General features: G+C 48.9%; 2 protein-coding genes across 6 annotated transcripts; one reads left to right on the forward strand and one right to left on the reverse strand.

Annotated features, from left to right (window-relative positions):
• Window positions 1-406: 406 nt before the first annotated feature.
• On the forward strand, window positions 407-27,367 carry DEFB136 (defensin beta 136). Of its 5 annotated transcripts, XR_013525272.1 has the most exons (8): window positions 407-476; window positions 4,661-4,796; window positions 6,364-6,544; window positions 11,180-11,196; window positions 11,307-11,417; window positions 11,529-11,770; window positions 22,958-23,194; window positions 24,535-27,367. XR_013525272.1 is itself a non-coding variant. In XM_017963638.4 (7 exons), exons 6-7 carry the CDS (start codon window positions 11,716-11,718, stop codon window positions 12,689-12,691), a joined length of 237 nt encoding a protein of 78 aa, XP_017819127.3. In that variant the 5' UTR covers window positions 407-476; window positions 4,661-4,796; window positions 6,364-6,544; window positions 11,180-11,196; window positions 11,307-11,417; window positions 11,529-11,715; the 3' UTR covers window positions 12,692-12,713. The 5 variants fall into 5 exon arrangements, 4 of the variants coding, with proteins under 4 accessions (XP_017819127.3, XP_078203017.1, XP_078203018.1 ...); XM_017963638.4 differs by lacking the exons at window positions 22,958-23,194; window positions 24,535-27,367 and adding an exon at window positions 12,510-12,713; XM_078346891.1 differs by lacking the exons at window positions 11,180-11,196; window positions 11,307-11,417; window positions 22,958-23,194; window positions 24,535-27,367 and adding an exon at window positions 12,510-12,713 and having other exon boundaries at window positions 407-3,285.
• On the reverse strand, window positions 2,682-4,743 carry DEFB135 (defensin beta 135). Its single transcript, XM_017963642.3, has 2 exons — window positions 4,680-4,743; window positions 2,682-2,851 (listed from the first exon to the last, which is right to left on the reverse strand). Exons 1-2 carry the CDS (start codon window positions 4,741-4,743, stop codon window positions 2,682-2,684), a joined length of 234 nt encoding a protein of 77 aa, XP_017819131.1.
• Window positions 27,368-27,944: the final 577 nt, after the last annotated feature.

A 27,944-nucleotide genomic window follows, 5' to 3' on the forward strand; every position in this document is an offset into this window, starting at 1 on the left:
TGACCTGTGCTCGAGTTGCCCAGCAGTGGGTAGCAGCACCAGCTCGAATGCGGGTGGCAGGGTTGTGACATAGCTTCTGTGAAATTCCTTGGTTATTGATAGCCTAAGTGTGTTGGCTTTCTTGAATGCGGGTTACAGTAGTAACAAACTCGTCTTGCGGACAGACTCAGGACCTCCTGGTTAGCCAGAGTGGTGCAGGCAGTGCTGACAGGTGAGATGCATAGCGGTTTTCTCTTCCCTGGGTGCAGCATTAATCCACGGGGCGATACTGTCACGGACAGTGTCGGTTGGCCTCCAGCCAGGAGGTGGCGCTTGCAAAACAGCAGCAGCCGCGGTAGCAGCAGTGGGGTTTTTGCTTGCTTGATGTTACCCAGAAGGAGAAACGCTGGTTTCTCCGGACAGGGGCGGGGCCACGTCGCTTCCAGGAGATTACGTCGTTTGCGTTAAGTTACCGGCGCGGGTGGCGGGGCAGTCAGGTAGGGGCTGGGACGGACGGGTTTGCACACGGGTTTCCCTGTGCAGAGAAAACAGCAGCCCCTGCGGGTGTCGGGGAGGGGCGCGGGTCTCAGGTTGATGTTTCAGTGGGGAGCGTTGCTGCCCCTGCTGCAGAGAAGAGCCTGTGCAGGGTGTGGGGTGCGCTAGGCGGTGGTAAGCTCCGCAGCTCCTACCCACTTGCAAGGCAGATCCACTCCTACAGTGTTCGCCGGAAGCAGTGAGCTCACTTCCACTCAGCCTGCAGTGAACTCGCGGCTGCCGGGGGCCGAAAGCGTTCCCCGCAGAGATTGCAGCCCGGGCGTTCAGGCCACGCCCCTCCCTGTCCGCCGTAGAGCTGGGGTGCACCCCTGCTCCTGCGCTTGCAGTTTCTGCACCCACGACTCCTGCACCTGCGGCTCCTGGACTTGCAACCCACTTTTCACCCTCCCCGGTCCTGGCCCTGGCCTGGGAAGTTCGTCCCCATCCGAGGTGGTACTGAGGAGCCCTGTGAAGAGCTTCTTTCAACCTGCAACCAGCGCCAGAACGTTTTAGCTGGCCGCAGGTCCTCCTGTGAGGAACAGTAAGGCGTGGCTGCACTCAATCCACGCTGGGATCTGGAAGTGCATGCAAGGGTCTGCCCCTGAAAGTATGGAATACTTTTGTATTCCATAACCCCCTCCAAGTCTGTTCCTGCGCTAGGTCGGTTAGGGCTTTCCCTCCTCCCCCACCCCCCACCAAGCACCCCCACCTCGTGTCCTGGACTTTCAGGCTCCTTAGTGGGGTACGTATCCCAGAGGCAAATTCCCCCTCTCACACTCAGGGGACTCGCAGCCCTTCGCTTGACTCACAGTGTAGGCTGCAGCCTCCTGCTTCCTTCAAAGCATCAGTAGACTCCTGCGGTTTTCCTGTTCAGTTATTGCATTGCTTCTTGAAAACTAGTTCACAGTGTGAATCTGTACACACTATTTTGTCCTTCCAAGCGGGAGAGAGATGCTAGCAATTCCTCTAATCCACCATTTTGGAAAAGCATTCCTAATTTTTCACGGATAGAAACATGTTTATGGCCTGGTCATCCTAAACAGCACAGAATGTTTTCGTGCATTGCAAACTTACAGCACACTCGTATTTCAGTTTAACTATTTTCAGTATGACTTCTGCTTTATTGTTTTCAATGTCAAACCACGAGTGTTCCTTAGTAGGTTCCCAGGTTGGACAATCCAATAGAAAAGTGGACGAACGTCGTTAAGGGTCATATTACAAAGAAGGATATCTAAATGGCCAATAAAATCTGAAAAGGTGCTCAGCTACATTAGGTCATCCCTGCAACACAAATTAAACCCCATATGTCATCACTATATACTCCCTAGAATATTTTTTAAAGGCAGGAAATACTAGATGTGGATGAGAATGTAAAAGCAAGAAGAATGCTCAGACATTATGGATGGAAGTGTAAATTGGTACAACCAATTTGGAAAACAGTCATGCTATGTGTTTACCAAAACTGAATGTGTGCATAGCCAGTGCCCTAGCAATTTCACTCCTAGGTGTATGACCCCACAGAAATGCCTGCACCACAGCAGCATTTATAAAAGCAAAAACTGGAAACCACAGATATGACCATCTTCACTAGACTCTTCAAACAAATTGTAATATATTTCCCAATGTAATACAGTATGCCCTTGAGAAGGATAAACTACAATTACATGACACAGATTAATAAACGTCACAAAAGTAATGTAGAGTAAAAGAAGCCAGACACAAAGAAATGCCTATAATTCCATTTATATAAAGTTCAAAAACAGGTGTCAGGAGTTTCCTATTAAAAGTCAGGCTAGAAATCATTTTGTATGGATTAGTGGCTGGTAGTGCCTGTGATGTTGTAATGTTCTTTTTTGGAGCAGGGTGCTGATTACACACGTGTGTTAAATTTGTGCAACTATCAGGATGATGTTTACTTATGGTTTGCATATTTTTAATTGTGTGTTATGCTTCAAAAAGTTCTTAAGAGACTTTTAAGAAGCAATAAATTAATAAAAAGAAAAAATACTGAATACAAGGAATTAGAGTATTTCTAGGAGAGACAATAAAAAGAAAGACAGCAGACACAGGAACACTGATAGCCTAAAGCCATTGTTTCGATGGAAGTTTACAACTGAGAAGATCTGGGTTCCCAGAAGAAAGCAGCAGCAGCTTCCAGGCACTCACAGCTATTTCCCAGTCAGTATAGGCAGCTGTTTTGGGCTTGCACAGCACAGATATGTAGTATCACACAGAATATGATATTCTTCATTTTTTAAACATTTTGACCTGCAAGTACCATGTAGTCGCCAACATGAAGCAAAGGCTTTTTGTATGTAGGCATTGGGTCCGCTGCTACCTGCCAAGAGAAGCAAAGGTTAACGCACAGCGTCCTGCAGTGTCATGTTGCAAGACGTTTCACAGCTGGATGTCCCTTTTCAGTTGCTCTTACCTTGTTTTCTGAGGGTCCTATTATAAGCCATTTTATGACTCCACAATTAATTACATGAATTGCTAATCAATTACATGGAGTTAACAGGGGCCAACATACTCAGCTTGAGATTGCTACAGAAAGAACACTCAGAACATCGAAGTCCTCCCAGGAGTCAGCAGAGGTCCCATACCAGAAGGTGTGCAGGGTCTGGAACAGCTGCATGAGGCAGTGTGTGATTGTCAAAGTGTCAGCATGAAGAAAGAAAGATCACTGAACTAGAATTCTAGGAGCCTGCAGTTCTACCCCTGTACTCTCCAATAACGTTCTACATGACTTTTTATCAAGTGCTTCATCACAAGGTACTTAAGAGAACCCGTGGGAGAATGAGTGTGAAATGGTTTGAAATAGCTAAGACAAATAAGGAAATTTATTGCTAGTAATTTTCCTAGACCTTAAGAACTGGGAGCCTCTGGAAACCAAAGGGTGGAGGAGGGGTGGTAAGAGGCAGTTTGAGAGGGTAAGGGTGGCCCTGAGTTGCCTCTACTGAATCATCTGCTCTTGCATGCTAAGTCTTAGCAGTCTCTCCACCCAGGTGCCCCCATGAGTCCGTGGACTGAGCCTTTGTGGTGTGAAAATAATCAGTGTGGTATGATCAAGGGCCATTAGCAGGCAAACTTGCCCGCTGTGCGCTCAGTAGACCTCAGGCACCTTTCTGGGGACAAAGGTGTCCAGTAGAGACACAGTGCAAAATGTCCAGAGGTCCCACCATGCAGAAAATCAGCCACTATCTCAGCATGATCCACTTTCATATCTGTCCTCTTTCTTTCTCTCTCTTTCTTCTTTCTTTCTCTCTCCTCTATTTCTCTCTTTCTCTTCTTTCCTTCCTTCTTTCTTTCTTCACAAGTAGCTGGGACTACAGACACACGCTACCACACCCAGCTAATTTTGTATTTTTAGTAGAGACAGGGTTTCACCATATTGGCCAGACTGGTCTCAAACTCCTGACCTCAGGCAACCCACTCACCTCAGCCTCCCAAATTGCTTGGATTACAGGCGTGAGTTACTGCGCCCGGCCTCAAATCTGTCTTTTAAACACTTCAAACTTGGTCCCTGAGTGATACACTTTATAGATGAGGGTTTGAGGCAAAGAGTAGGGGCTTTCTGCTGACCCCAGAAAACCACAAGCACAACAGTTTTGAGAACCTTCACTTTAGTGACTGAAGTAGACTTTTCTCATTGTCACCAGGTTGCTGGCTTCTGTCCAGAGAATGTAAACCCCTCAAACTGATGTTTCATAGGACCTCGTCATGCTATGAGTTAATGTAATACACCTTAATAACCAGCTGTGTCTATGGATTCTGCTCAGCATAAAATTTGCCTTGGCTTCTAAATGAGTGAAAAATAACATGTGTGGCTGACGGTGGAAGGCAAATCTAAGAGTCCTCTAAGAATAGCCTCCCTCTCACCTCCACGTCCTCCCTGTTCTTCACGGTCTCATCTTTTTGCTCTGCCCTACTTCTACCAACACCAGCAGTCCAACCTTCCCCTCAAACTTCACCAGCTCCCCAGACCAAGACCTATGCCCAGTTTCTGTCTGTAGAGAGCTGCTTCCTGCTCTGTGTCTTTGCACCTTTTCTCCGTTCTCTATACCAGCTTCCTTTGTCCAGTTCCTCCTTTTTCTCACTCTGGTAGCACCTCACACCCTTCTTCCCTTTATTCTTCCTAATTCTACAGGGAAGGGACTCCATTTTACCTGGTGGGACATAGGAGAGCAAGACAAGGACCGCAAGGCCCAAGAGGACACTCCTTGTGACCATAATCAGCAAAGAAGCGGCTTCGGTGCCGGGGAGAGTGACTCTACGCAGCCTTGGTGAGAAGGGAAGCTGCGTGGCTAGTGAACCTTTTGGAACAAGAACGTCTGCCTGCTCCATTGAGCAGTCCAATCAGCAGAAGGTCTGGGCATGACATCTCTTTGTTAAAGTACACTTCCTGGGTGCCACATGTGTGCTAGCAGCTGCGTGCACCCTGTGTAAGCGGCCCTGTTTAGGCTCTGGTTGGATACTGTGTAGATGTCTGTGTATCTTCATTGTACGTCCACTTAACAAATGCCCATAGTGTGCAGAGAACCATAAGCCTGCCTTGTATAATTGAGAAAGTGGTTTTTCTTTCAAACACACACACAAAATCCAGGTAGGCGTGATTCTGTCCATTTTAAAAGCAAAAATAGAGTTTCAAGTGGAAGAAATGACTTTCCCAAGTTTACATAGATCCTAAATGGCAGCAACACGACTTAAAAGCAGGCTTCCCTGACTCCTATATACAGAAATACTAAAGTATGGCCTTGCCCAGTTCTGGTATAGCTGCAATGTCTCTAGGAAAATAAGAGCTCCTCAGAACCAGCATGGACAAAGCAAGTCCCCATCACACCCGCAACATGACCCTGGGAAAAACTGAGTCTTATGGCTCCCCATTGAGTATATGCTGCGTGCCAGGTAATAGGAAGCACACAAAGAATTTATGACAGAATTCTTGCTTGGAGGGACTAAAGGTCGACAGCGTTTGTTTTTAAAGTGTTTTAAGTTTTCCAACAACTTTATCTGATACTGTATAGAGAACACCAAGCCCAGAGTCTTTCTGGTCTGGATTCTGCATGCAGTAGCTTGATAAGCTTTTGATAAAGCACTTACTTCATCTCTCTGACCATCAGTTTTCTCACTTGTAAAGAAGCTTGTACATGCAGCAAAGCGCGGTGGCTTGTGCCTGCAATTCTGTTGCTTTGAGAGGTCGAGGTGGGTGGATTGCTTGAGCTCAGGAGTTCAAGACCAGCCTGGGCAACATGGTGAAACCCCGCCTCTACAAAAAATACAAAAATGACCCAGACATGGTAGTAAGTGCCTGTAGTTCTAGCTGGTCAGGAGGCTGAGGTGGGAGAATCACCTGAACCCAGGAGGTCAAAGCTGCAGTGAGCCATGATTGCACCACTGAACTCCAGCCTCTGTGACACAGTGAGACCCTGTCTCAAAAAGAAAAAAGGGGGTACTCCATCAGTCCCACTTACCAAGAAGGCTTGTAAGGCCAAATGAAGTAATTCTTGAGGCCAGAATTAATTCTACACAAAGGTGTAGAACATACATTTAAGAAACTGTTAGGCCCATATTGCAGAAGGAGACATTTAAAACTATAGATATTGGTCAGTGTGGTGGCATATGCCTGTAATCCCAGCACTTGGGGAGGCCGAGATGAGAAGATCAGCATTGGCAACACAGTGAGACCCCCTTCCCTATTTAAATAAATGAAACTAGAGATGTTGCCCCTCCAACCAGATAGTGAAATAGTCAGGACGAGGAACACATGCCTCCCTCTCTCCATCCTTCTTTTATTCACAAGAATGCATCGAATATATGCCACTTCAATGGACTCTTGTTTTCCAACTTCAGGATGTTTGTGATGTGGTCGAGACAACACATCTGTGACAGACTCATAGAGAACCGCGGAGCAGAAGAAAATCAGCAAATAGACTAGAGGACCTGAGTTTCGAAGAGCACAGAGAAAAGATGAAGCACACACAAGTGCATGAAGGGACTCTCCTGAGAACCACTTTCCAACCTGCAGCAATAGGTACAGCCTGATTTGCATTCTTGCAGCCCTCATGGTCCTGATCTCCCGTTCTCCAGCCAAACCCCTCTGTCTCCATCTGAACCCTTCCCACCGTGCCTTCCAGAACCACAGCTACACTGTAAACACACCTTCTCCTTTATGTCTTCCACCTGTGTGCCTTGGCGAAATGCTAGGTTCTTCTCTACGGATTCCCTAAAGACACTGCTTCCTGGCAGGCTTGGTGACTGGAGGTTGTTCATTGACCCAGGCTCCACACCCCAGGGGACAAGTAAGCCCCACTTCACAATCTCCTACAGCCCCATGCCATTTGCAGAACGATGCCATTACCTGACATGACCCTGACACACCCTGTCCCTCACCCTGACACCTGTCCCTCACCCTGTCCTTCACCCTGTCCCTCACCCTGACACCTGTCCCTCACCCTGTCCCTCACCCTGACACCTGTCCCTCACCCTGTCCCTCACCCTGACGCCTGTCCCTCACCCTGTCCCTCACCCTGTCCACACTGGATTGCTCATCAAGCCTTCCCAGATACAGTTCTACTAAAATACGAAAAAAAATTAGCCAGGCATGGTGTCATGCCTATAGTCCCCGCTACTCGGGAGGCTGAGGCAGGGGAATTGCTTGAACCCGGGAGGCAGAGATTGCAGTGAGCCAAGATCTCACCACTGCACTCCAGCCTGGCGACAGAGTGAGACTCTGTCTCAAAAAAAAGAATATTTCAATCCCATGATGGCAGTTTCTCCTCACAAGTTAAAATATTATGAAACTACTTAATTAAGCCAATCTTATGAGCCTGTTTATGTGAACCTGACCCTGAGGGGTACATGTACTTTGGGGTAGTAGAAAATCAAGAAATAAGCCCCGGATTGTCGTAAATGTGCAAGTGTAATGAACACCCAAGAGTAGAGCACTCTTTAGATGTTGACATTTCTCTCTCCCAATCGCTGCATGAAAAGAAAAAATATCACCTTGTTTTTTTTTTTTTTCTCTCTTTTTTTTTAAGACAGAATCTTAAGTCTGGAGTGCAATGGTGCGATCTCAGCTCATTGCAACCTCCGTCTCCTGGGTTCAAGCGATTCTCCTGCCTCAGCCTCCTGAGTAGCTGGGATTACAGATGCATGCCACCATGCCCGGCTAATATTTTTATTTTTAGTAGTGACAGGGTTTCACCATATTGGTCAGGCTGGTCCCAAACTCCTGACCTCGTGATCTGCCTGCCTCAACCCCCCAAAGTGCTGGGATTACAGGCGTGAGCCACCACGCCCAACCCACTTTTCATACTGATCATTCTACAGTAGCATAGTTCTTACCTCTTTATACTAAAATACAGCTGTATAACTCTCTGTGCTCCATGGGACTGTAGGGGAAACACCCCTCCGTTCTTCACATCCCTAGACCTGAGCACAGGGTCCCCCATGGAGTAGACTGCCACACTGAACTCAGCAGTCTCTTCCCCTCTCCCACTCTCTGGAGCTCTCTATTTCCATACCCTGTCTGGATTTCTCCTCACATCCATAGTGATCCTGGCCTTTAAAATTTTCCCACATTGGGTCTGTGTCTCAGCCATTGCAGATATGAGTCGGTAGGCAGGGGTGAACTGAGGGTCTGCTCCCAGGTGTGGAGGTAAGGCTGAAGGTTTATCGCGTGCCAGATTCATTGTCAACATCACAGAACTGCCTTTCTCCTCGGTCATTCTGAGGAGAAGCCTTTCTTCTCAATCATCATGGATTCCTCAGTCATTCTCAGGAATCCATGGAGATAAGGACAGTCTTGCTTGTTACAGTTATGTTAAGAAATGTGAGGAAGGGGAAGATACTGAAATGCCCAAAGGAAAGAATCAGATTCTGTAGACAATCTGCCAGGAGCGAATGAAGAATGAAACTAGCCCTGAGGACTTCCAGGCACTAGTCCCAGTGGCACGAGGGCATTCAATCTTGAAAGCAAGCACTGAAGTGTTTCCTCTGTGTGGCCAAGAACCAGTTCCAAGCCATCTCTCCTCACAGAATGTCCTAAGATCCCAAGCACAATGAAATCCTACTAAAGGGAATAAATTGATGCACCTGGTTACACAGTCCCTGCCAGGCACGTACTTTTCTTGATCACTTCGGACAATCAGATCTTGTTTTCCTCTGTGAACCTTCCCAGGTGCAGAAAGTAACTTCTGTATTCATCTCGTGTCTAAGTAGCTGGTCCTTGAAACCAGACAGACTCTTCCTGCTCAGGCATGGGCTTGGGTTTTGGTCTGAAGTTAGCTCTTGGAGCTTTAGCTCTTGCTCTAAGTCCTGTCCCAATATACAGTTAGAGGAGCATGGTGAATGAGTGGAGATACCTGAAGCAGGGCTGGAAGAGCCAGAATTTAAGTCCAGCTTTGCCAGTAGTCAGAAGAACCGGAGGAATGTTATGCTCAGGCCCTTTATTCTTCCGGGCTGAAATGCCCCAGTTTTTAAGTAGTGGGAAGCAAGATAGGAAGTCATTTTTACCTCACTGTAACTTCCCTCAGCTCTCCCGTCAATTCTATACAGCAAAGCAAAGCCATACTACACCCCAGTCACCTCGCAGATCAATGGGAGAGGTGTCCCCACCTCCGTCTGAAAATTATACGGAGGCATGAGAAGCTTCCCCCTTGTACTGACTCTGATCTTCCTTTTGACATAAGTGATTCCACATAAAGGGATAAGCATATTTTAAGCAGGGCCATGGGAATGTATCCCAGACCTTCAGTAAGGCTGGCATCTTCAACAATTCTCCAGGAATGGACTGGGTGTGAGGACAAAGATCCTTTGGGAGGAGGATTGTCTAGGAAAATGCAGCGAGGCATCTTTAAACCATCTGCCTTGTGTTACTATGCTCTGTTATGAAACTTGGAGCTCTTGGTCAGAGCCATGGACACTATCCCTCTCCACTTCCAGGTTCCCTAATCCCCAGAGACTAACCAGGGAAGTTAAGGTACAGGAGCTCTGTGCCCCCACTGGTGTCTTCTGGGATTCATGAGATGGGGAGACAGGTCCTTAGGATATTCACTGTTCTCTAGGAAGCAGAATCTTTCACAACTTTATTTCCTGTAAAGTGTTCATTGCAACATGAAGACAAGATGCATTCAGTCCACAAATATAACAGCCCAGAGGCATTCAGGAGGCTGTACATCGCAAAAGGAAAGAATCAACACTAACAGCATAATGAACGATTGTTTGGGGGAACTTGACCAGCTGATTCTAAAATTTGTATGGAAATGCGAAGAACCAAAAATAGCGAAGACACTAACGCACACACCAAAAACAGTTAAGTGGGAAGATCTGGAGACAGAGTGATAAATGGATGGATGGATGGACTGATCTTATTTAAAAGCTTATGAAACTTACTATAAGGCTGTAGCAGTAAGACAGCATGGCATTAGTGCAAGTCTAGACAAACAGAACAACAGAGCTGATCACGTTTGCCAGCATTAGACTCACATATGTGGAGTTCGATTTAAAACAAAGGTGGCACAGGAAGATAGTGGACAAACAATCTTTTCAATAATTTTTGGTCTTGAAACAATTGGTTTTTCATAAGGGAAAAAAAACTAAATCCGACCCCTAATTTATACCATACACAGAAACCATCACAGGTGGTTATAGAGTTAAATGAGAAAGAAAAATAAGAAGAAAGAAGAAAGGAAGATAATATAGGAAATAGTTTACAACCCGGGCGTCAGGAGAGGTTTGTAAGCAAGAACCAGAAAATTGAGAAAATACATGCTGACTGTATTGGCCGGGTGGGCGGCTCACGCCTGTAATCCCAGCACTTTTGGAGGCCGAGGCAGGTGGATCACCTGAGGTCAGGAGTTCAAGACCAGCCTGGCCAACATGGCAAAATCCTGTCTCTACTAAAAATACAAAAATGAGCCTGGCGTGTTGGGGAGCACCTACAGTCACAGCTACCTGGGAGGCTGAGGCAGAAGAACTGTTGAAACCCAGGAGGCGGAGGTTGCAGTGAGCCGAGATTGGGCCACTGCACTCCAGCCTGGGTGATGAGCAAGACCCTGTCTCAAAAAAAAAGAAATGAACAATAATAATAGTATTGAATACCTACTCTATGGCAGTGTGAGTGCAAAGCATTTTCTAAGCTGTATCTCATCTCATCCTCAAAAAAACACACGAAACACTGCAGTGCACTTTGTGAGAAGCAGATCTTGAGGCTGCGATGCTAAATTACACATCCGAGGGTGTGAGCCTGCAAAGCAGCGCGCAGCCGGTAACGCCGTGCTCCACTGCAGCCCTGCGCTCATGGGCTGCCCCGATACAAGTCTGCCTTAAGGGTCAAAACGAAACCAAAGTTACTGTCATCTTCACTCTCAGACATCCATTATTACCCCACAAGAGACAGGTCTAAGGGTCCTTCCCGGGGGCTGAGCTCTTGCTCCAGAGAAGCCCCATCTGGCTCCACTGTGGACGCGGTGCATCCAACCTTGAACATGGCACTGAGCCAACTCTTCCTGTAGACTGACGGAGAGTTCCAACTCCTCAACTCCAAATAAGAAATCTCTCCTAGAACCTCCCAAGCCCCCTAATCCTAGCCGACATCTCATACCAGCCATCTGGAAAACAGTCCTTCAATGAACTTTTTCAGGAACTTTTTTTTTTTTTTTTGCAGAATCTGCCTCCAGCCAGGTAAGTAAGTCGGCTGCCAGACAAGGAAGCTGTCCTTTTTCCGCTAGTTCTCTTGGTCAGGACTGTGGTTGACACCTTGGGACCCTCCATGTCTTAGAACTGTCTTTCAGGCTTAAATTACGGCTGTGTTTCATAACATCCCGGCTCTGCTGAGCGCTCAGTGGTTCTCCAGAGGAAAGAAAAGGCAGAGCAGACATTTTCACTGTCACGTTTATATCAAGGTACATTTGGAGGGAGAGGGAAAGGTTCAGGCCTGGGTTTTGTCCTATTCTGCTGCCAGGAAACATGGCAGGCAGCCTTAGCTGAGTCTCTTCTTTTCCTGTGGTTTGTAGAAAAGGCAGCATTGAACAGCCCAGGGCCTCTTCTTCCTGGAATTCTGTAGAAGCCTGTGATCTCCCCAGTACGCCCCTCCAGGAAGAGTGAGGCCAGTGGCCAGCCCCACCCAGCTCAGCCCAGCCCAGCTCTATAAAGGAGCCTCTCAGACAGCCTGGAAGTTCCAGCCCTGTGCGCTCCTTGGCCATGAACCTCTATCTTTCTCCGTTACTCCTCTTCCTGGCAATCTTATTGCCTTCAGGTAAGATAGTGAGTGTGGGTCTGAACATGGGCAGATTCCCAAAGATTGAGATGCTTAAAAAACCCTCTAAGTATGAACCTGGAGACCATCATTCTCAGCAAACTGACACAAGAACAGAAAATGAAATACCGCATGTTCCCACTCATAGGCGGGTGTTGAACAATGTGAACACATGGACACAGGGAGGGGAGCACTACACACTGGGGTCTGTTGAGGGAAATAGGGGAGGGACAGCGGGGGTGGGGAGTTGGGGAGAGATAGCATGGGGAGAAATGCCAGATATAGGTGAAGGGGAGAAAGGCAGCAAATCACACTGCCACATGTGTACCTATGCAACTATCTTGCATGTTCTTCACATGTACCCCAAAACCTAAAATGCAATTTAAAAAAAAATTTTCTTTAAACCCTCTAAGTAAAAGCCCAGCAACAGGACACCAATATCAGATGGGCCAGCAGGTTAGGGCGCAGTAAGCAGACCGCAGCTCCTGCCCTGCTCTGCTGTTCCTGCAGCCTGAAGACCTGACAAGGCACCAGGGAAGGGACTGAACCAGGCAGCCACCCAAACCCATTTCCCCTCCCACGCCTCTGGCCAGCCTGAGCTTTATGTGCCTTGCTGAGATGTGGTAAGAGGTGAAGTGAATCACAGATAACAAGCCGTCCACCAGGTGATGCAGCCTAGGATTTCTCCCCAGCCTCATGAAGATTGATTGTTCTTTTCTGTGGTCTCTCCCCACTTGAGGAAGAGGTATGTTTGGGAACAATGGAGTCCGAGTTCGCACCTGCACTAGCCGGAACGCCGTATGCTTCTTCGGGTGTCCACCAGGATATACGTGGATTTCATTCTGCCACAATATTTTGTCTTGCTGTAAAAGTATGACAAAGTTTCTGCCCCCACAAGCCAAAGAGCCATGGTCTAAATAAAAAGAGATGCGAATGGTTCAAAGGGCTGAACTCCTAATCTGTGTAGGATCTGAGAGCTCCTATGTGAGCCATGGGCAGCAAATGAGGATCAGATTCTGACAATTGACTGGCAAAATTCCAGAAGCATTCCGTAAAGGGAGCACGGCCAGCCGTGAAGTGCATCCCCTATTATTTTTCCTACCCTCCCATCTCCAGTTACTCATTCCTCTTTCAAATTCAAATTCAGGCCTGGCTTGATGGCTCACACCTGTGATCCCAGCACTTTGGGAGGGTGAGGCAGGCAGATCACTTGAGGTCAGGAGTTCATGACCAGCCTCGCCAACATGGTGAGACCCTGTCTTTACTAATAATACAACAATCAGCCGGGTGTGGTGGTGGGCGCATGTAATACCAGCTACTCGGGGAGGCTAAGGCAGGTGAATCACTTGAACCCGGGAGGCGGAGGCTGCAGTGAGCCAAGATCGTGCCACTGTGCTCTGGCCTGCATGACAGAGTGAGACTCTGTCTCAAAAAAAACAAATTCAATTGATTGATACAAGTTCACAGACCCAGGCGATGATATATTCTGGGCATAGAAACAAGGGCTAGCCCTGCTCCGTCACACATGTAAGTGGTTTATATCTATTAGGTGACTTACTCTGCACAGTAAAATCTACAATTTCTCCCATTTGGAAGGTGAAGAATGCTTTCCAAGGTCACACGACAAGTAAGAGTTAGTGCTGGGTTTGAACCCAGGCAGTTTTCGCCCAGTGTCTGGTTTTGCTGCCCCTCTCCATCAGTAAGTATGAGAATGTGGCCAGATTGTGGTTCCAAAGAGGAGGCAAGAATCCAACTAGACCCCGGAAGGACAAGCCCCTCGACGCTCATCCTGTGGTTTAAGGCCACCGTGCTTCTGGCTGCCAAGTCGCATTCATGGCTCTGTACTCAGTGGCTTTCATGAGTCACGGTCCCTCAGATCCCACACACCGATCTGCTGCTTTCACCACAGAGGTGGAGCGTTGGCCCACACACGCCCACTCCAAACCTGCAGTGTCTGTGGGGCAGCACTGCCCAGGGTCCTCACCATCCACTCCAGGGTTTCCACCTGGAGTCAGAGGCCTCGGGTCTGCATGGAGACCCTAATCGTTCTCTGCTAAGAAAAGAGAAGGGTAGCTTTGTTTCAGATCTCACTTCTCCAGGAGCGTGCCTGGCGGGCATGCTCTGAACATCTACACTGAATGCTAAGCAGGGGTGAGCTGCCTGCTCAGAGCTCTGCCTCAACATCAGTCCTCCAAATTCCAGCAAAGAAGAAAAACCAGAGATCACCCTGGTCCACGAGGCGGGCCTCCGAGGGCACTGTGCTTCAGCTGGTCACTGTGGGCGTGCGGGTGTCCACAGAGGTCCTGTGTGCAAGGGCACTGTGCTTCAGCTGGTCCCTGTGGGCGTGCGGGTGTCCACAGAGGTTCTGTGTGCGAGGGCACTGTGCTTCAGCTGGTCCCTGCGGGCGTGCGGGTGTCCACAGAGGTTCTGTGTGCGAGGGCACTGTGCTTCAGCTGGTCCCTGCGGGCGTGCAGGTGTCCACAGAGGTTCTGTATGTGAGGGCACTGTGCTTCAGCTGGTCCCTGCGGGCATGCGGGTGTCCACAGAGGTTCTGTGTCAGACCACCTGCCCGTGCTCACTTCAAACTACCTCTTACCAAAAAAAACCAGGACATTGCAACAGTTCACAAATAATACAAATGCGTTGAAATTAACATGAAAAAAGAAAATACAAGAGAAAACCGGGTGAAAGGAAAAAGCAGATATACTTTCACCAGATGTCAAAAGGATCCAAAGCTCAAAAAAGGCTAAAGCCGTCGACCCTTTTCTTGCAGTTCCTAAGTTCATGGCCACTCCTGCCTGGTGGAGATGCTGCTCTAACCTTGACAGTAGGGCAGAAAAGACACATCTCTCTCCAGCAGCATTCAGAGAGGACCGAAGCATGTACAATTATTTCTGCTGAAAACCCACACGGGAAACAAGAATACAAAGTCATCACACCAACAGCATAATGTATTGACCCTGCAGCCCCTGGGTGTGGACCTAGTCAGGGGGCCGTGTCTCTGAGGAGGCACGAGTGCCAATCTTGCTCTCCAAGTCCCAGGACACCCATGGGGAGGGTCCACAATTTAGGCTTAGAGACCTCTGTCCCCAGAAATGTTATTGGGATGAGTGACAGAATCACATGAGTGCCATCGAGATATCAGTTTTCCCTGGTGCAGCAAACTGTATCAGGACAGTGAATCCACAGACCCGCCCTGAGGACAAAAGCAATTCTATCACACAGAGTTGATAGGAGTAGCAGTTCCTTATGCTCCCTCCAAAAAATACCCGATTGCTACGTACTGCAGCATGTTTCACAAGCCATGCCAACCCTCACAGTTTAGGGTTTAAGCAGGCAATGCCAGTGGCCACACGCTGAAGGGACAATGACTTAGTCTGGACGTCAGTCGTGGCGGGTTTTTTATTTTTGCTTTTTGTTTGTTTTTTTTCTGAGATGGAGTCTCGATTTGTCGCCCAGGCTGAAGTGCAGTGGTGTGATTTGGACTCACTGCAACCTCCACCCTGCCTCCATGAGGCAGGTTCAAGCTATTCTCCTGCCTCAGCTCCCAAGTAGCTGGAACTATGGGCACACGCCACCATGCCCAACTAATTGTTTTGTATTTTTAGTAGAGACAGGGTTTCAAAGTGTTGGCCTGGCTGGTCTCAAACCCCTGACCTCAAGTGATCCACCAGCCTCGACTTCCCAAAGTGCTGGGATTACAGGTGTGAGCCACCACACCAGGCCAATATCATGGCTTCTTAACTCAGGCAGGAGCCAGGACCAGTGTGCAATACGGGAGCAATTGACTGTGAGTGTGAGGTGTTCAGACGGATTCCTGGCTCTGATTCCTGAGGTTGTTTGTAAGGAAGTCATCCAATCTTGTTCTCCAAAATCAGAGCAGATTGGGTGGGCACGGTGGCTCACGTCTGTATCCCAGCACTTTGGGAGGCAGAGGAGGGCAGATCACAAGGTCAGGAGTTCAACACCAGCTTGGCCAACGTGGTAAAACTCCATCTCTACTGAAAATACAAAAATCAGCTGGGTGTGGTGGCAGGTGCCTGAAATCCCAGCTACTCTGGTGGCTGAGGCAGGTGGCTGCGCCGGGAGGCGCAGGTTGCAGTGAGCCGAGATTGCGCCACTGCACTCCAGCCTGGGTGACAGAGCAAGACTCTGTCTTGGGGAAAAGAAAAAAAAATGGAGCAGATTACTCAACTAACTGCCAACCCATCAGGGGACCTGATAGTGTAAAATCTTCATAACTAAAGTGCAGGAGTAAAAACTAACATTCAGAACAGACGAGGCATTTTCCCAGGACCATGCAACTCATCAGTGTGCAAAGCTGGGATTCACACACAGGTCTAGCCCCTCCCTTTCTGCTTCCTGATCTGTAGTATGACGCCCCGGTCCCTCTGAGGGTACTGCTGGCACTGGAAAGGGAAGAGGTGAACTGCAACCTTCTGGAGATGTGGAGTCAGGTCAGAAAAGCATGAGTCAGGTGGTTGAGAGAAATCAGCCCTTCCAACCAGACCACGAGGCAGGGATCCTTAAGCTTATAGCCTGGGACTTTGAAAGGACCTGACTGGTTAAAACTGGTCTGAGAAAGTTCCTTCCCAGTATCTGGGCAGGAGATTTCTAGCTTCTGCCCTGTTTTCCCCACAAGCTAGCACTGCTCAGCTCTGCTCAATGGCGGAGCTAGACAAGAGAGGAATTGAGAAGAAGGAGAAGCCGCAGAAGAAGCTGACCTTCCCTTCAACTGCCCTGTAGTTAGCTCCCTTGCAGAGGGATAAAAGACCTTGAACCAAAGTCTGGGCGCACTTGATGGTGCTTTTCCTCCCCCAGCCTCAGGTGCAGGCTGACTCCTGGGTGCCTGGCTGGCTCCAGCCCAAGTCCTGATGAGTGCAGCCTGTATCTTGATGGCCTTCATTGTGCCTGGAGGAGGGCAGAGGAGTACAAATGTTCGAGGTGTCCCAGGACTTCCACAGACCAAAACCTCCCTGGAGTGGGGAAAGGCGTTTATTGGATTTGGCAGAATGTTCAAAGCCTTACGTCCTCTCCACGTGCACTCACGAGGCTCTGTCATCTGCAGTTGGCCTCCTGACACTGCGTAGGCATTCTCTATAGGACAGACCCTTCACACACACCGGAAAAAAGCAGGCTGGCTTTCTGACTTTGCAGGCAGATGTCCTGGAGGCTTGGTAACTACAACATAAATCGCTTCTAGGGAACCCAGCTAAATCAGCTTTCGGAACTTCTGTTTACTGGGTTCATTTCATCTCAAATGCTGAGAACTGTGAGCCAGGCCCAAATACAAAAGCCCCTTGAGGCTGAGTGTGATGGTTCACTCCTGTAATCCCAGCACTTTGGAACTGCAACGTGGGGCAGATTGCTTGAGCACAGGCATTTAAGACCAGCCTGGGCAACATGGTGAAAGCCCATATCTTCAAAAAATACAAAACTTAGCTGGGTCTGGTGGCTCACAGCTGTACTCCCAGCTACTCAGGAGGCTGAGGTGGGGGGATCACTTGAGCCTGAGGGGGTCAAGGCTGCAGTGAGCCATGATTGCACCACTGCACACAGCCTGGGTGAGTTACCAAGACCCTGTCTCAAAAATACAAATTTAAAAAGCCCCTCGGGAAACCCTGCCTAATATTACTGAACATACTTGTGTTTTTCTTCACCATTGCTACAGGGGAATCTGAATTCCTCCCGGTTCTGCAATTCCCTACCATGGGCTCAGAAACCTTAGTTATTCTGAAAGCAGCAAGAGGTCAGTTTTAGGCCAAAATCCATTTATTCTGCTCTCAATGTCTTTCAAAGGAAAATGGAAATAACACAATGCTCCACATGGTGATCGAGGAGGAACAGGATGTTTCCCCTTCATTTCTCCAAATTGTGCTTAGGCAAGTGCCGGAGCCATGAAGAGCCCCACCTCACTCTTGCTGTCCTTCTCTTAGTCCTCTCTGTCTCATGTAAGGCAGAATCTTTGGAGGATACAGAGAGTAATTACAAATAAGTACTGGGTTCTGCTGGCCCAGGGTGTGCTGACTTTCTGCTCCTCCCATGGCGAGCCGCCATGGCCAAGGGCTCGTTCTCCCCGCCCCTCTGCCCGCTTAGCCTACAAGCAAAGAGAGAGTTCCACTTGCCACCCATCTTCACAGACACTTGCATCGCCTGTCTTCTATAATCTCACCCTCTGGGGGGTGTGTAGTGGTGTCTCATCAGTCTTGTTTTTGTGGGGTTTTTGTTTTGTTTTGTCTTGTTTGAGCCAGAGTTTCCCTCTGTCACCCAGGCTGGAGTTCAGTGGTGCCATCTCAGCTCACCGCAACCTCAGACTCCCGGCTCAAACGAATCTCACGTCTCAGACTCCTGAGTAGTGTGCCATTACACTCGGTTCATTTTTGTATTTTTGTAGAGACAAGGTTTCTCCATGTTGGCTGGTGTGGTCTCAAACTTCTGACCTCAGGTGATCCACCTGCCTCGGCTTCCCAAAGTGCTGGAATTACCTGCATGAGCCACTGTGCCCTGCCAAACAAAAACCAGTTTTAAAATTAGCTGGATGTGTCTCTTAAAAACGTGTTTTGGCCAGGTGCGATGGCTCACACCTGTAATCCCAGCACTTTGAGAGGCGGAGGCAGGTGGATCAGGAGGTCAAGAGTTCAAGACCAGCCTGGCCAACCTGATGAAAACCCCTCTCTACTAAAAATACAAAAATTAGCTGGGCATGGTGGGGCACACCTGTAATCTCAGCTACTCAGGAGGCTTAGACAGGAGATTCATTGGAACCCAAGAGGCAGAGGTTGCAGTGAGCCAAGATCATGCCATTGGACTCCAGCCTGGGTGACAGAGCCAGACTCTGTCTCAAAAAAAAAAAAAAAAAAGTTGTGGTTTTTGTTTGTTGTTTTTGTTGTTGTTGTTGTTGAGATGGAGTCGCCCTCTGTCGCCCAGACTGGAGTGCAGTGGCCATGGGTTCCAGCAATTTTCCTGCCTCAGCCACATCAGGTAGCACCACCATGCCCAGCTAGAGTGTGGTGTGTGTGTGTGTGTATTTTTAGTAGAGACAAAGTTTCGCCATGTTGGCCAGGCTGGTCTCGAACTCTTAACCTCAGGTGATCTCGCCTCAGCCTTCCAAAGTGCTGGGATTACAGGTGTGAGCCACTGCGCCCAGCCAAAAATGTTTTTTTCACTTCCATTTATCCAACACTTCCTGCTGTTTTGCGTACCTGACACTAAGTGTCTTCTTCCTCTTTCCTGTTCCCCACTTCTTTTGTGGAATCCTCTTGAAGCCTCCCTTGTGGACTGTGTCTCTTTCCTGCCACCAGGTGGCAGACTTTGCCTGCTCTTCCACCCTAAGCTCTTCCACAACTGCTTAGGGTCCGCGGGAGTTGGGGTGGACAAGCTGTTGGAATCCTGTGTCTTTTCTGAAGTTCTGCTTGGCAATCAATTGCTTCCTTTTCTTTTTGGTCCTCGTGGTCAGCACAATGCTTTGGGCAGAGTCAGCATTTAGCAGCAAGCAAAGCTTGTTAAACAACACAGTTAAAACAGAGTTTTGGTTTGTAAGATAAAGTTCTAGAGGCCTATTGCGTAACAAAGTGTGGTCTATGTCACAGGACTGAACCATACTCTCATAAGTGGTTATGGGCCGGGCGTGGTGGCTCACGCCTGTCATCCCAGCACTTTGGAAGGCTGAGGTGAGCGGATCACGAGGTCAGGAGATCGAGACCATCCTGGCCAACATGGTGAAACCCATCTCTACTAAAAATACAAAAATTAGCTGGTCCTGGTGGCACGTGCCTGTAATCCCAGCTACTCTGTAATCCCGGCGCGTGCCTGTAATCTCCTGCCTACTCCAGAGGCTGAGGCAGAAGAATCGCTTGAACCAGGGAGCCAGAGGTTGCAGTGAGCAGAGATAGCGCCAGTGTACTCCAGCATGGCGACAGAGCCAGATTCTGTCTCAAAAAAAAAAAAATGTGGTTATGATGGTAAAGTTTGTCATACGTTTTGCAGCACAATTGAAAGTAAAAATATAATAATAGTTCAGTTTTTCTTTTCTTTTTTTTTTTTTTTTTATACAAGAGTCTCACTGTGTTTCCCAGGCTGGAGTGCCATGCTGCAGTGGCACGATCTCAGCTCACTGCACCCTCTGCAAACTCTGCCTCCCAGGCTCAAGCAATTCTCTTGCCTCAGTGTCTGGAGCAGCTGGGACTAGAGGTGTGTGCCACCACACCCAGCTAATTTTTGTATTTTTAATAGAGGTGGGGGGTTTCACCATATTGACCAGGCTGGTCTCAAACTCCTGGCCTCATGATCCACCCGCCTCAGCCTCCCAAAGTGCTGGGATTACAGGTGAGAGCCACCGTGCCGGTCAGTCAGAGCTTTGTTTACCAACCCCAGCCCCGAGGCGGCACTCATCGTCATGTCCTTATACCTCCTCTGTTATTATAAGCAAAGTAGATTAATGGGCTGGGCATGGTGCCTCACCCCTGTAATCCCAGCAGTTTGGGAGGCCAAGGTAGATGGATCACCTGAGATCAGGAGTTTGAAACCAGCCTAGCCAACATGGTGAAACCTTGTCCCTACTAAAAATACAAAAATTAGCCCATGCCTGTAGTCCCAGCTACTTGGGAGGCTGAGGCAGCAGAATCACTTGAACTCAGGAGGCGGAGGTCGCAGTGAGCCAAGATCATGTCATTGCACTCCAGCCTGAGCGACAGACTGAGACTCAAATAAATAAATAAATGTAAAGTGGATTAACGGAGGCAAAACCTCTCTTTGCAAAATTTCTCTACAAGAATGTCTACTCTCCAAATGCTCTGTGACCGGTGTTTGCAGAATGTGACAGTTTACAACGATAAAGGCCCAAGAGGTTACAGCTGTGGTCTTCCTCACACAGCAAGGGGGAGCTAGGGCCCACATTAAAAATTCAAACAACGGAGCACAGCCATGGGTGTCCTGATCATAGGACAGGGTAGGGCTGAGAACCGGGTGAGCGCTGGGCGAGGCTGTCCGGGGGACACTCCTGCCATTGCTGGATCTGACCCAGGAAAGCAGCCCCTGGTGTGGGCCCATGAGACAGCAGCCAGGAGGCCCAGCTGTCTATGGCAGCTCCGTGCCTGCAAACACACTCACACGTGCCTGGAGATGGATCTGGCAAGGCTCTTGGAAATCACCTGTGAAGATGAGCAAACGGAGCCCCAGAGAGGGGAAGGGACATTGCCGGGATCACACACGCTGTGAGGGAGACCAGAAACCAAACTGGATCCCAGATCTTCGCAGGGGCAGCCCAGTGCCCCATGCCCCACCACGTGCATTTAAGGAAGGAAGCTGGCAAAAACAATGGGTGGAAATCAATTTCTGACCACTTAGGAAGTGGAAATCCTTCGCAAAGATAAGATGTATCAATTGGGTTCAATTCTGCAAAAAGTTGTACATTCAAAATGTCAAAGGAAAGACACCAATTTGGAAAACAAGGCAGGTGGAGGCAAAACAAAAATATTGATAATAATCAGTGAAGAGTAGAGCACCTCCCTGGCCCGGTAGCTCACTCCTGTATTCCCAGCAATTTAGAAGGCTGAGGTGGGTGGATCACTTGAGGTCAGGAGTTCAAGACCAGCCTGGCCAGCATCTCCACTAAAAATAGAAAAATTAGCCGGGTGTGGTGGTGCACACCTGTGGTCCCAGGTACTCCAGAGGCTGAGGGGGGAGGATCAGTTGACCTTAGGAATTAGAGGAATCAGTGAGCCGAGATTGCACCACTGCACTCCAGCCTGGATGACAGAGTGAGACCCTCTCAAAAAAAAAAGAAGAGCACTAGGAGAACAGCACTGAAAGGTGTCAGGGACTTTTAGAGACTTGGATGCAGTCAGCCTGGGCTCAGCTCAGTGTGTCACTTACTAGCTACGGGACATGAGGGAAGGTACTTAACTTTCTGAACTTCACTTACTTGTTGATAAACAAAAGTAATTGCACAACAGAGCAGGAGGAAGTTGCCGCAGTTAGCACCTATCTGGGACCTCCTGCAAGGTCGGTGGATGTTGGTGCATCTGATTCTATTAGTTGATGATAGGAATTGATAGCACCTGTCAGACCTCTACCCAGATTCTAATTGCTGAGATAGAATGAATCAAAAACCCGAGCTCTGCTGAGGTCTAGAAAGAAAATTCACAACCTGCTTAGGGCTTCCCTCAAAGAGCAACAAATCACAGAAGCGTCTGGAGAGCAAGGCCAAGTTCACAGTGCTGAGTGCCCTTCAGTGCTTTCCGTCTTCCGTAGATTGTGGGATAGTGTGTCTTCCAAGATGTGTGCTCACATCCGATCACCGTGGAAATCATTCAAACATCAGCTGGACAACATTAGCAAGAAGACTGCAAACCCCAGCTCCCTGACACTTCAGCCAGGCTCCTGTTTCTTTTTCTGATTTCCTAACAATGCACAGGCCCTGCCCTCAGGGCACCCACCCACTGCTTCCGAGTGATGGGCACTCCCAGACAAGACCCAGGCTTTCCTCCCCACGGCGCCAGCCTGGGAAAAGCAGACAGAGCTCGGCCCCGATGGCCCCTCCGCCGGCTCCCCCAGCCCTTCCCTTCCCTGGCACCAAAACAGATGACTTCATCTGAGGGACACAGCTCCTATCAGCCAGCCAGGCCTCCGGAACGGGAGCAGAAGGGAGCACGGAGGCTGGCCTCTGCTCTGGTTACTTTGGCACAGGAGGAGGCTCTGTGGAGTGTCAGCCACAGCCTTCAAATCAGAGAAGCCACGGCCTTGATCCAGGGCCCCTGCCACCCAGGGCCAGCGCTGGCCCTGCACGTGGCCGCCTCTCTCAGCCTGACTTCCTCCCTCCTCCACACTGCGGTGGGGTGCACAGTAGCTGAGTTAGAGGCTACTGCACAGACAGCAGAGGAGCCTCCCTTTCTGAGTCCCTGCTCTCCATCCTAAGCCCGCTGACCATAGTCCATTCATTGGGTCCATGTTGAGAGTCTCAGTAATTTTTAATCCAGAGTGGGAATTCAAGCCTCAATCACTATCTAGATTCAGGGGTCCACTTTCCTGCTCCTCAGCCCCCTTCCTTGAGGGTGCCATGTGTGACTATGGAGGGGCCTGCAGGGAGGGCGGGAAGAGTCGCTCAGGCAGGCAGTGGCCTCAGGGAAGCAGTCACGTCCTGCCTGGGCATGTCACTGCGCTGGTGGCCTCACTGTTGGTCTTTTTCAGTCTGGTCCAATGCTTTAAGAGTGCCAGTTGCTGCCCAGGCCGGAATGGAGTGCATGAGGTCACCCGGAAGATGGCAGCGCTGGAGCTGGGCTTGCGTTTCTCACAGCCATGTGGGCTCGAGCCAAGCAAGTCACCTAACCTCACCAAACCTCAGTGGTCCCATCTGTAAAACGAGGACATGATTGTCACCATCTCAGCGCACCGTTGTAAGAATTACTACTTTGTGCCCAGTGTGTAGTAAGTACTCAATAAATGCAAGGTTTTTTGTTTTGTCTTATTTTAAATAGAGGGAGGGAGGGAAGGAGTAAGAAAGAAGGAAAGAAGCAAAGAGGAAGGTGGCTCTGGGTCAAGCACAATAGCTCACATTGGTAATCCCAGCACTTTAAGAGACTGAGGTGGGAGGACTGCTTGAGCCCAGAGGTTTGAGACCAGCCTGGGTAACACAGTAAGTCCATATCTCTACTAAAAATTTAAAAATTAGCCCAGTGTGGTGGTGTGCACCTATAGTCCCAGCTAGTTGGGAAGCAGAGTCAGGAGGATCTCTTGAGTCTGGGAGGTTGAGGCTGCAATGAGCTGTGATTGCACCACTGCCCTCCATTCTGGGTGAAAAAGCAAGATCCTGTTAAAAGAGAGGAAAAAGGAAGAAAGGGGAGGGGAGGGGAAGGGAGGGGAGGAAGGGAAGGGGGAGAGGAAAGGAGAGAAAGGGAAAAGAAGGGAGAGAGGGAGGGAGGTGGGAGGGAGGGGGTAGGGAAAGAAAATAAAAAGTAAAAAGTCAGGCCAGGTGACGTTGCTCCCGCCTGTAATCCCAGCACTTTGGGAAGCCAAGGCAGGTGGATCACCTGAGGTCAGGAGTTCAAGACCAGCCTGGCCAACATGGTGAAACCCCGTCTAGTAAAAATACAAAAGATTAGCTGAGCATGGTGGCATGATGGTGGGTACCTGTAATTCCAGCTACTTGGGAGGCAGGAGAGTTGCTTGAACCTGGGAGATGAAGGTTACAGTGAACTGAGACAATACTGTTGCATTCCAGCCTGGGCAACAGAGTGAGACTCTGTCTCAAAAAAGAAAAAAGAAGTCTGAGGGTTTGGGATCTCAGACTGGAGAGCAAAAGACTCACGCTGTGTCTAAGGAAAAGGCCAGTAACTTCATCCAGTGGAGCTGAAACTATGAGGCATACACACACCCAAGCAGCCATAACCACCTGCCAGGCGGGCTGCCCTCAGTTCTGCCCTTCATGTTTCTCTCCCCACTTTTAACAACGTGGTATCTACTACCAGTGTTGGGGGCTGCATAGGGCATACGTGTGGCTTTCACTGTCCGCCCCTTGCTAAGGGGGTCCACAGAGGTCTCAGTCCTAAGAGCGCGCCCTCCAGAGCGTCTGGCCTCCTTCAGGGGCTCTGCCGTGTGGTGCAAGTTTCCAAGAACATGGCCCATGGGTAGGATGCCAGAGTTCAAGTCGGAGACCTGGGTTCTTTCCTTCCCGGCTGTGCAGCCTTGAGTGAGTCATTTAACCTTTGTAGGCTACAGTTTCCTCATCTGTGACAGATATAAGAAGTCTTGTTCATTCTCCCTTCCAGGTGGTAGGAATCAGAGGAGACCATCAGAGCGGGCGGCTTCACACTCTGCAAGGCCTGCTGCGGTCTCCAGGTTTCCAGGCAGGATCTCCCAGGCTCCAGCCTCTCTTCCAACCCTGAATATGGGACAAGGAGCAACTTGATCCCCAGCCTCAGATCTAGACAGAAGTTCCCGCCATCCTGAGGAAGCAGAGCCCCACTCACCACTCCAGATGCCCTTCCACATGACTTCACTTAACATGCAGAGGAAATGACAGCTGGGCACAGTGGCTCACGCCTGTGATCCCACCACTTTCAGAGGCCAGAGCAGGAGGATCACTTGAGGCCAGGAGTTTGAGACCACCCTGGGCAACATAGCAAGACCCTGACTCTTGCACCACAAGAAGCGGGAGAGACCATCTGGAATTGTGGGGTGGGGGGCGGGCGGGGGCTGGAGGCTTCCCGAGGCTGTGAGGTCCTCGGAGGCAAGAACGGGGCCTCTTTGTGTTCTCCAGAGCTAGCAGAGTCCCAGGAACCTCCTAAACCGCTGAACAAGAGGCACAGCGTAAAGCCTGAGCGGTGTGGGAAAGGAGGGGTGCAGCGGAAGAAGAGGGAGCCCTTGTTTTCAGGCACCGGCCTGCCCTCGTGCCCCGGGAATAGAAAGGAAGGAAAGACGTCTGCAAACCTGATGTGGCCACACCGCAAGCTGAGCTGCCCACACCCCCGCTTCCTAGCACGGTACCCTGGGCCCCCACGGTTGCTCTAATGACTCTGATTTGCCATCATAGCCCTGGTGATTCTGGGCACCGGCCTGGCCAGTGTATCCCAGGCACTGCCGCCGCCATGAGCTTCACCCAATCCCGGGCCCCAGGAGCGCCTCTTGCCATCACTGTGTGCCCATTGGGTCTGCTCAGAGCTGTGCACCCCCTGCCAGGCCCCACCCCAGAGGAGTCAGCTTCGCAGAGGCTTCTGGGGGGGACGGGGGACGGAGAGGCTGCAGACAAGCTGTCGGGCTGGGTATTATTGTCCAGACCTGAGAGGCCACTTATCTGGGCCGCCCACACAGGGAAATGAGATAGTCCAGCAGGACTTTTCCCACTAATATTCTTATCTTGACTGGAAAGAATACTGTGTTTGTGTGTGAAGACGTGCGTGTGTGATTTTGCCAACCCCTGTGTGTGTGTCTATTTGAGTGTTTTCATCCCATAACTTCTGACCACATGGCTATACACTGGGGCCATTTTATGGCTTGAATGCCACGTATGAGTCTGTGAATCATGTCTGCCTGGGGTCTGCTGAGGGAGACGGCAAGAAGGGAGGCGGGGTGGAGGATGCTAAGGAGAAAGACAAACTCAGAGGGAAAACCTTTAAAAAAGGGCAATCAACTAGTTTTGGTAAAAGGATGAAGCAATGGGTATTTTCATACACTGATTATGGGGGTGTGTATTGATATAGGCCTTGCAGAGAGCAATCTGTAAAGGTTAAAACACTGAAATGTTAAATGCGCCTTCTCTTGTGGAATTCTACCTTCCGTCGCTTCCCAAGAGAAATGCTTGCATCTATCCACGCGGAAATATGCACAAGCATGCGCATGCAGAATTATCTGTAGTAGTGAAAATTACAAACAACCTAAATGTTAATGGACAAGGCTGTGGGTAGACATCGTAGAGTATTTTGTTGTTGTTTTTATGTCTTTCCTTTTTTTCTTGTCTCTGGTGTTTCCTCCGATGAATTATATTATAGCACAGTATAACAATGTATCAGTCAGAAAAAACAAGAACAGTCTCCACACCAAGATGAAAATTCCCCAAATGTGTAGAATGTATATGGATTATACAACAGAAAAACAGTGTATGTAGTCTACTAATTTGACTGTTTCAGGTACCTCATGTAAGCAGAATTATCCAGTATTTCAGATTTTCCAGAATTTCCTTCCTTTTTTAAGGCAGTATAATATTCCATTATACATATATTCCACATGTAGTCTATTTATTCATCCATGGATGGATATTTGAGTTGTTTGGACCAATGTTTAAGTGAATTTCTCAGCTTAGGTTTTGGTTTATTATGTGAGAGAGACTTTTTTCCCCACCAAGAGGCCTGAGCAAATCAAGTCTCCCTCAGCAGCAGCTAGGATTTGTCTGGTCCCCCATTCACTGAGCAAGCAGCTTTTCAAGGGTCCTCACTTTTGCATGAATCTCAGATCCAGCTCCCCTTTGTTAGAAGCCTGTCCCTGTGAGAGTGTTAAAATCCAAGCCTCTGGCCAATAGGAACGATTTTCTCGTCCTACGGCCATTCCTCAGACTCCACACGCAGGCGCTCACACCTGCCACTCTGCCTTTCAATTCCTCTGCATCCCCGCATCTGGGATTCCCCTTTCTTGCTTTGAAGAAATGGTTTTCAATCTTGGTTCATGTTTACAATCAACTGGGGACATTTTTTTAAATCCCAGGACACAACCCAGACCGATTACATTCAAATCTCTGGCATAAAAAGTGAGGTTTTAAAGATATACTATGCAAATAATAGTATAATAGGTACCTGGATGTGTAAAAACTCATAAAGGTACAACTTGAATGATCAAAACATGTGAGCACTGCTCTGGCGCTGCCGCCTGTGTTCGGTGGTGGCTTCTGGATTCTGTTCTAACAGTGGCGGGTTGTTTGTGATCATTTCTAGGCAGCAATTTTAATCTGGAAATAAAATGGTCGTCTTGGCTTTCTCCTTCAGCCTCCTACGTGACAGGTTCCCAACTCTAAGAACATCCTGACGTTCTATGTCACATCTTCCTATGGGGTATGTACCATTTTTCAATAATAGCAAATAAACGAGTCTTCTCGGTGTGTCTTCATCCTGTCACCACTATTGAAGAGTGCGATTCTCCTCTGGCCTGTACGCGAGCTTCGGCTGCTGTACAGTCAACTCCAGGAAACGTATTGAGAATAATAACAGCAGCCAACCAGTATTAAGAACTTTTGGGCCAGGCATGGTGGTTCGCGCCTGTATCCCAGCACTTTGGGAGGCTGAGATGGGTGGATCACCTGAGGTCTGGAGTTCAAGACCAGCCTGGCCAACATGGTGAAATCCCATCTCTACTAAAAATAACAAAAATTAGCTGGGCATAGTGGTGTGTGCCTGCAATCCCAGCTACTCAGGAGGCTGAGGCAAGAGAGTCACTTGAACCTGGACGGCAGAAGTTGCAGTGAGCCGAGATCACGCCATTGCACTCCAGCCTGGGAGACAAAGAGAGTCTCTATCTCAAAAAAAAAACAAAAAACAAACAACAAAAAAAAACTATTAAACTGCCCTGCTACCATTTGGACCAATAACCTGGACCACATATTTTCCATTTTTACTTTTTATTGTCCTTCCATAAATGTAAGTATATAACACATAACAAATATTAAATGCATACAATGTAATATATAGCATAA

The sequence above is a fragment of the Callithrix jacchus genome, chromosome 13, assembly GCF_049354715.1.
Source record: "Callithrix jacchus isolate 240 chromosome 13, calJac240_pri, whole genome shotgun sequence".
Lineage (NCBI taxonomy): Eukaryota > Metazoa > Chordata > Mammalia > Primates > Cebidae > Callithrix > Callithrix jacchus.